General features: G+C 44.5%; 1 protein-coding gene and 1 long non-coding RNA gene across 2 annotated transcripts; both read left to right on the forward strand.

Annotated features, from left to right (window-relative positions):
* Nucleotides 1-468: 468 nt before the first annotated feature.
* LOC125178347 lies at nt 469-5,016 on the forward strand. Its single transcript, XM_047881875.1, has 4 exons — nt 469-656; nt 3,806-3,838; nt 4,472-4,537; nt 4,858-5,016. The coding sequence occupies exons 1-4, from the start codon at nt 594-596 to the stop codon at nt 5,014-5,016; spliced, it is 321 nt and encodes a 106-aa protein (XP_047737831.1). The 5' UTR covers nt 469-593.
* Nucleotides 5,017-5,642: 626 nt separating this feature from the next.
* Nucleotides 5,643-8,101, forward strand: LOC125178348. The gene is made up of 3 exons (XR_007156868.1): nt 5,643-5,820; nt 7,132-7,344; nt 7,955-8,101. It is a non-coding gene; the product is annotated as an uncharacterized LOC125178348 (long non-coding RNA).

The following is an 8,101-nucleotide window of genomic DNA, read 5'->3' on the forward strand; positions in this document are numbered from 1 at the left end:
ATGTTGAACCTCTGTCTGCCTTATGAAGCAAAAATTGGAACTCTGATGATTTTCTACAACTTAAAAGAAAGTCCAATCTTCTAGCGAAAAAAGGACCACGTGAAATTAGTCTGGCTAGAGTGTCTAAACAAAACTTGTCGTAAATTTTGAAAAATCGCCATTAGTTACTCATTACAGGGGGGACTAAATTACTATTGTTGATATTTACAAGTATATTCGGTGAATAGTTTAATTTAATGCTTCATTTTTTAATGAAGAGTTTTTTGGTTGCAAATATTATGTTCTGAGAGCGAATATAGGATGCTGGTGTAGATTTTCTTAATGATACATGCCACTTTCATTCAGAAATGATCTTTCTTTGTATTCAATCATCTCACATCACATTAAAACAATTATTTAATGTTCTATGTTGATTTTTATTATTGTTTTGCACGGCTGAAACTGTTGCCCCCAGACTCGGTTAACGAGACCTCTACGTTCTCGAGTTCCAACATTCTTCCGTTGGAAGCAGTGGGAGTAGGACATCGCCAAATTTTTCTTCGACTTCTAGGTTCTTTTCTACAGTGTAGTGTGACGACACTTGATAAGCAAAGATGTGCGAGGAAGAGCTCTTCAAGTATCAGTACAAGATGTACAACATTCTTAAAAGTTATATGGTGAGTATTTTGCCTTACTAACCTCTTTAAATAGATAGCGTACTTATTTCCCCACTGTCAAGACTAGTCATGTGTGTGCGGCGGAGTGATGTATCTCGGCAGTCGTTAGCGCTAAAAGGGCATTGATCTAATTCCAGTTGTTTAAAATAATTCATTTTCTATTTTTAGAGAAATGTTATGAACTCGGCTATCTTGGACAACTCATCCAGAATGAGCCCTGCGTTTGACCTGCTTCCGTTTAAACTTCTGAATGCATCATCATGATCATGTACGCGAATTACCTACTGCAAATGAATGTTTTTATAATCGCATTATCAAATGTCGCCTTAATGCCTTATTTAGTTATTGCTGTTTACTGTTTCAGATCATTTGAAATGAATTGACCGGAGTGATTTTTCTCGTTTTCTCGCTCTAACAATTTAATCGCAGTATTATCGCACCAAGGTTTTATAAGCTTAAGCTGGCTTCACGCTTCACAATTTCAGTGCATGTGCGATTGATTATTCCTTGTATCATTCTGGCGACGCAGCGTCGCAGCCACTGGTAAAATGTGCCACCATGAACACTATAAAAACGCATCTTATCCGCTCAATGACAATTTCTTAAATAGATTTATTTTCAAATTCCGGAACTGTGGAAAGTAGCCTGAAGTGGGTACTGTAAAAGTTTCCGAAAAATCTTCTTCCAATGATCGGAAATACTACCTTTATATTCGTTGTTTCATCGATTATAGTTTTACTTTGGCTGTGCACAATAGTTGATAAGAAATATATTGGACTCTGTAGAGTACTTTTTTCCTTTAAAAGTGTTTATTCCACATCAAGTTACTCATCTCTTAATTCAAAGTTCTGCTTGAATATTTTTACTTGAAAAATCCTTTTTTTTTACCCAAGTGAACCAGACACCAGTACGTAAGTTTTCCATCCTCACTGAATTGGTAGTCCATGCCATGTGCGTTATCGATGACGTCATATTACTCTTTGTTTTGGATGTTACGCGAGGCGTTTTCTTACCGAAACTTCTTGACGTGATAGCAAATATCAGGACTGCAATCGTGCGCATTCGAACTGTCTATTGCAAACGTTGGGTAGTTCAACCGTAGTTGCGACTGATTTTGATTATCGCGAATTTATTGAACCTATGTTTTGGATTTAGGTTTCTATATAACGAATTAGTGTACCATGGTTTCGTTAACATGGTATCGCGTTTGAAGTATCTATGCTTACTGTACGTCCTACTCAGCAGTTGTATCTATCATACAAAACTCAGAGGCTGTAAGCGTTCATTGTCCTTGTCAATAAAATAATGTGTTAAAAGCACGTGATGAAGTAATTTATTTTTTAAATAGACTGGACCGATGTAAATTTCTCATTGTAGATTTTTTTACATGTTATGTGCACTTCTTCCATTGTACGCCATGCCTCTGCCCGCCAACTGGTCAATGTCGCAGTTACCCTGTCAGCGTCTCCTTAATTACCCTGAAGTTGGAGGATATCTTTTCATCGCCCGAGAACATCATCTTATTATCGTTTTTATTTGCTTAAAAGCGTTGGTCTTAGTTATAGTAGGAATAGAAGATGAAGTAATTAATCTTGAGAGTTTTCCCGTCTCTGCGAAGAAAGTCTAATTCATTTCAACAGGCCATGTGCCTATTTCTTCAGTGCCGACTCTTCTATTCTATTAATTTAACTGTGATCTCTCGAGTCATAAATGCCTTGAGTTAAAATATCTTAAACATTCATGCAGCTTTAAACTTGTTACTAAATAATTCAACTGTAATTGATTACTTTAACTTCAATGCAGGTAATCGAAGTTTGCGATGCAGAGAATAACTTTGTGAGCTTGTAAAGCAAAAATTTTTTAGATGAGATCAAAATTACTTTTTCCTGCCTCTCTTTTATAAACATCGATAATATTTTGTGATGTTGTAACAATGAATAAAAGCTTTAATATTAAAACTTTTCAACGGAAATTGATGCTTGGATGCTAGGAAATTACCCTGAAGTTGTGCTCCGCGATCCAAGCCTGTTGCGAGCTGAGCTGCCAGATGTCGGCAGATGCAATGCGGCGGTCTGAGTAGATTCTTGCATGCCACAAAGCCTCTCAAGTTGAATTCAGATAACTTTGAAGGTGATCAATGTTTTCAAATGTCATATATTAGGCTATAAATATTGGTAGATAATACTTTTGGTAATTATATTCCAGTTATGTCGTCCAAGATTTCTCCTTGACCTGCTGTGTAAGCAGTGTAACCTTTCTTTATTCTCACTTAATAGGCCAAACTTTCCGGCGTTATGGAATAGTATTGATTTAAATTTAAGTAGCAATAAAAAATGATTTATATTCATGGAATAGCCGAAATTGAGCATGAATTATCCCCTTTACATGCTAGGGATGTTGTTAATAGTATCTAATTATCGTGAAGGCTGAGCAAGTAAAGCGCAACTCGTAGCTACGGCGCTGTCTCGTCCAATAACTGACCGGCAATTGTCGCAGTCTTCACAGCTCTGATTATACAAATAAAAATCCTTCTTGTAAACAGGAACATAGCTCATTATATTGCGGATGAAATCATTAAACTATTACATATGATTATGACCATAACAACATGAACGTGAAGCGTGAAACATGTTGTGTCCGAACTCAAAAGTATGCTTAGTCATGCAGCAACGTGGTGGAGGTTTAGGGCCTGCAGTCCGGCGCCGCATGAACTATGCTCCAAACTGATGGTATTTAAACTAAGTGAATAATGCATCGTTTTCATTGATTCATAATGATACTTGCCATCGTCCATCCAGTGGACGATGGTCCTGCTACTTACGATGGTAAGTAGCAGGCTCCCATGGAATGTTTCCTCGTACACGTCTACGTATTCATACGTACATACGAACCATGTAATGTACTGCAGTGAAATGAACGACATGTTGTGTTAACGGTTATGTTAGTGGAGGTGACAAGCACCGAGCCTAGCGTGCCTTGTGCTAGTGTTAGGTGCTAGTGATGCACTAACATGAGGCACTAGTGATGCAGTAACATGAGGCACTAGTGATGCACTAACATGGTGCACTAGTGATGCACTAACATGGTGCACTAGTGATGCACTAACATGATGCACTAGTGAGTCACTAACATATACCGTATGTCAACAGGTTGCGTGGGAGGAGCACCAGCGTCAGCCTCAGGTAAGTGCCAGCACCGCGTGCCCGCCTCGTGCCTGCTTGACGAGGCACTGCGAGACTGCGAGTTGCGCGCTTGTTGTTCATGCGTGAGTGAAGTCTTGCGCCGGGCGTAAGTTGTCGCGAAGTTTTGATGGTGACAGTTGTTAGTGTATCAATAGTGATCAGAGCGTTGATGGTGAGTGCGCTACCAGTGATCAGAGTGATAGTGATGGCATTAACAGTGATGATTGTGATAGTGATGGCATTAACAGTGATGAGTAGTGATGGTGATGTCATTAACAGTGATGAGTGTTGATTATGATGGCATTAACAGTGATGAGTGTGATGGTGATGGCATTAACAGTGATGAGTGTTGATAATGATGGCATTAACAGTGATGAGTGTTGATAATGATGGCATTAACAGTGATGAGTGTGATGGTGATGCCATTAACAGTGATGAGTGTTGATAATGATGGCATTAACAGTGATGAGTGTTGATAATGATGGCATTAACAGTGATGAATGTTGATGGTGCTGGCATTAACAGTGATGAGTGTTGATGGTGATGGCATTAACAGTGATGAGTGTTGATGGTGAAGGCATTAACAGTGATGAGTGTTGATGGTGAAGGCATTAACAGTGATCGCTGTTGCAGGATCGCTCCAAGATCCTGGAGCTGCGCAGTCTACTCAGCGGCCTGCGCTCCATAGACGCCCAGCAGGTAACTCAGACTCTTATGTTCTGCTGGACCTTACGCGACTACCTGACCTATTGTACCTGGTACATCATACTTTGTACCTGGTACATCATACTTCATCATACGGCAGCTCATACTTGGTACATCATACGGCAGCTCATACTTGTTTCAACTGGTTACCGGGGGTGTGGATGACCGTTGAACCTGTTACCGGGGCGTGCGGGTGACCGGTACAATGATATATCAATGATGCTTCAATCTGAATGATGTTAAGGTCTTAATGCTGTTGTCAATACGCTGCTTTACTCGTGCCCCGGTAATTAGCTGCGATGTCCCCTCTACAGAAGCAGCTGGTGCAGCAGCTACGATACAAGAGGTTATATGAGCGCCAGCAGGGGGACTGTCAGGCCTCCTCTCTCCCTACCTCCCCACAGGCCTCATCTCTCTGCTCCTCCCCCCAGGCCTCCTCCCCATGTTCCTCAGCCTCTACTGAACTCAGGTAACCAAGTGGGTGAGCTAGACTCTAAGACATAAGACTCTAGGTCGTGCAGCTATGGCGCCGTATGCCCACGGCCACCACTTACGTGTGCTCTAGGTATGCTTGGTCATATTGTATTTGGCTTAACAACTCACGTTGCCCATACACTCCGCAAAGAATTAACCTAACCAAAGCTCATTGACTGCAAAGTTTAAGAGGCGGAGTAAGTGAGCGTGCAAAGCCAATCATTGGCTGTTGAAAGTTTAAGAGGTGGAACAACGTGAATAGGTTAGGCCAGAGTAGGTGAAGCCTGATGCCGAACTGTCCGCTCATGATGCAGCATGCTTAAGTATTGACTGGCGCTATTATCTTCACCCAGTGTCACTGGTCTGGATTACGGTGCTCCAGCGCAGTCCACGGCTTCTATCGCCGTAACTGCCTGTAGTTATTGCACGCAGAGATTGGGCCTTGCTTCCAGAGCTTATTTGGCCAGTCTCAGTAGACTATCTCAATCGCCAGTCTCAGTGGACTGTCTCGGTATCCAGTCTAAGTGGACTGTCTCAGTCGCCAGTCTCAGTGGACTGTCTCAGTCGGCAGTCTCCTCCATCAGTCGTAGTCGCACTAACCATCACTTCTCTCCCCCAGAAACGCAAGAAGACAAGCTACCTGACATCAGTGGCGCCGCTGCTGCCCCCCTCGCGGGGGTGCAGTCCCCCTTCAAGGGGGGGCAGTGGGGGGGAGGGGTCCCGGCCCTCCACCCCTGAAGACCAGCCCCCCCACCAGCTGCTATTGCCGCCCCGCAACACCTGCGCTGCCTGTGCTACTAGTGGTGGGTGGTGGTGGCGGTGGGGGGTAGTGGTGGCTGTCTCTTATACACATCTAGATGTGTATAAGAGACAGCAATAATNACACTGTTGATGTGTTGCACATAATTGATTCACATAGTATGAATCCTCTTATGTTCGCCGACGACACACAAATTTATTGTTACTGTGTACCGGCTTACCCTGCAGCGTTGCAGGACCGTGTGTCTGTCTGCATGGACGCCGTCTCAGAATGGATGCGCTCCAACCGGCTCCAGCTCAATGCACCAAAAACTGACTTTATTTGTTTTGCGACTGCTCGGCGCCAGCATCAGCTTACTGCCAACCCTGTTCGCGTGAGCAACGAGTTTGTCATGCCTGCGTCTTCGGTTCGCAACCTTGGATTTTGCTGGACTCGGAACTTTCTATGAACTACACATTACTAAAGTCACCACCGCTTGCTTTGGCGCTCTGCGACGAATGCGTAGCGTCAGACGCTGTCTCTCGAGGCGCTCGTGGTGGCGCTCGTTCTGACCAGATTGGACTACGGTAGTGCTACACTCCATAGACTTCCCAACACGGAACTTAGTAAACTGAACGCTGCTACGCAACTCGTGTGCAATTAGCAAAAATTTTACCACGTGACACCGATATCACGCGATCCTCACCGGCTTCAGTTCAAGGTCGCTGTTCTGGCGTTCCGATGCCTTCACGGTCTGGCGCCTCCTTATCTTATGGAAGGTCTGCGGCGCGTGTTGGATCTGCCTCATAGAAGACGATTGCTCTCGTCATCAACAGCGGACCTCGCCGTACCATTTACACGTCTATCTACCGTCGGCGACAGAGCGTTCCCGGTCGCCGCCGCCAGAACCTGGAACCGTCTGCCGGCTTCCGTAACATTGGCTCCTTCGTTGCAGGTGTTTCGTCGACGGCTTTAAAGACGGAACTATTTCGTAGAGCCTATGAATCTAGTGCTTAGTCATTTTATTCATTCCCATCTTTTCTCGTGCCTGTTTATTTTTTACTTGTTATTAAACTTATGTGTGACGTGCCCTCGAAGTTCGTTTGAACCAGACGCCACGATAACTGCCTTGTAGAATAGTAATAATAACTGCATCGTGAATCAGCTGGCCCAACTGAGGGCTGCTTCTCGGTAGTTATGTTTGACTGTCACCCGGAGCCTTGTTAGCGGCGACGGCCTGCCTACAGGAGGCGCAACACTATAGCGTGGCCTGGGACTTCTACGTCCAAGATGGCTGTTAAGATTATAAAGATTATCGCTTGTGTTTGCCACCACACCATCAGCATCACCACTCACCTGCCATGTCTCGCCACAGAAGACATCAACGCCACATCAACGCGCCAGTGTGGCGGGTGTGGCGAGTGGTACCATCCTGGCTGTGGCTCCGTGCCCTCATCCGGTGTAACGGGAGCCGTTGCGAGTTTGTGGGGCGATGAGGAGTGGCTGTGTGGCGTGTGCCATGGCCGTGGCATCAGAGCCAGTGTGGCACATGATGCCCTGCTGCTCAGGAGCCTGCGCCTCGCCAACGGTAAGTGGCATCACACGTCATTGTGGCATTAGTGGCTATTGTGGCGGTCAGTTGCCTGGTCTGTCCGGCCTGAGACGGTGAGATCATTCCTTGTATGATATTAAGCTAGTACATATTTACGCAGTATACAATATTTACACGGTATATATTGTATAAGAGATTTTAATTGTATTATTGTGCCGTATTTGTATTAAAGAGCAGGATACCTGCCGTGTCGAGATACCGAGGTGTTGCGTAAACAAGAGTTTAAAAAAATTTTAAATGACATCCTTTTTTGGATTTTGTAAATTGAATTTCATGACACCAATAGAAATTTGAAGTTTCTTCCCGGCTAGAAAAAGGGAGTTAATGAATCTTTTTTTTTTGTGAATGAAGTGAATGAAGAATTAAATTTATATTATATATCCAGCTGAACCCCCCACCCCTCCTGTACATTGGTGCGGGCAGATGAATGTACATCAGGGAAGTGTGTCATGCAGCAATGACGTGCTGATTTGCAGAAAAACTAGTAACGTGTGCATGTAGTAACGTGTGCGTGTAGTAACGTGTGCGTGTAGTAACGTGTGCGTGTAGTAACGTGTGCGTGTAGTGACGTGTTGTCATGTGACAGAGCGACGTGTGCGTGATGGCAAGAGCGGCCACCGCAAGGCCGACGCCAGGGCGCGCAAGTCCGCCTCCGCTGCCGCCGCTCGTCGCCCTGCGGCGGCAGAGAAGAAAGCCACCGCCGTGGACGACGCCCCCCTGGACATCCCCCATG

This window comes from Hyalella azteca, unplaced genomic scaffold (genome assembly GCF_000764305.2).
Source record: "Hyalella azteca isolate HAZT.00-mixed unplaced genomic scaffold, Hazt_2.0.2 contig9041, whole genome shotgun sequence".
Lineage (NCBI taxonomy): Eukaryota > Metazoa > Arthropoda > Malacostraca > Amphipoda > Hyalellidae > Hyalella > Hyalella azteca.

Coding starts and splice junctions, on each gene's coding strand:
- LOC125178347 (XM_047881875.1), top strand. CDS start 594: ATGTGCGAGGAAGAGCTCTTCAAGTATCAGTACAAGATGTACAACATT. Junction 657..3,805: donor ACATTCTTAAAAGTTATATG/GTGAGTATTTTG, acceptor GTATGTCAACAG/GTTGCGTGGGAGGAGCACCA. Junction 3,839..4,471: donor AGCACCAGCGTCAGCCTCAG/GTAAGTGCCAGC, acceptor TCGCTGTTGCAG/GATCGCTCCAAGATCCTGGA.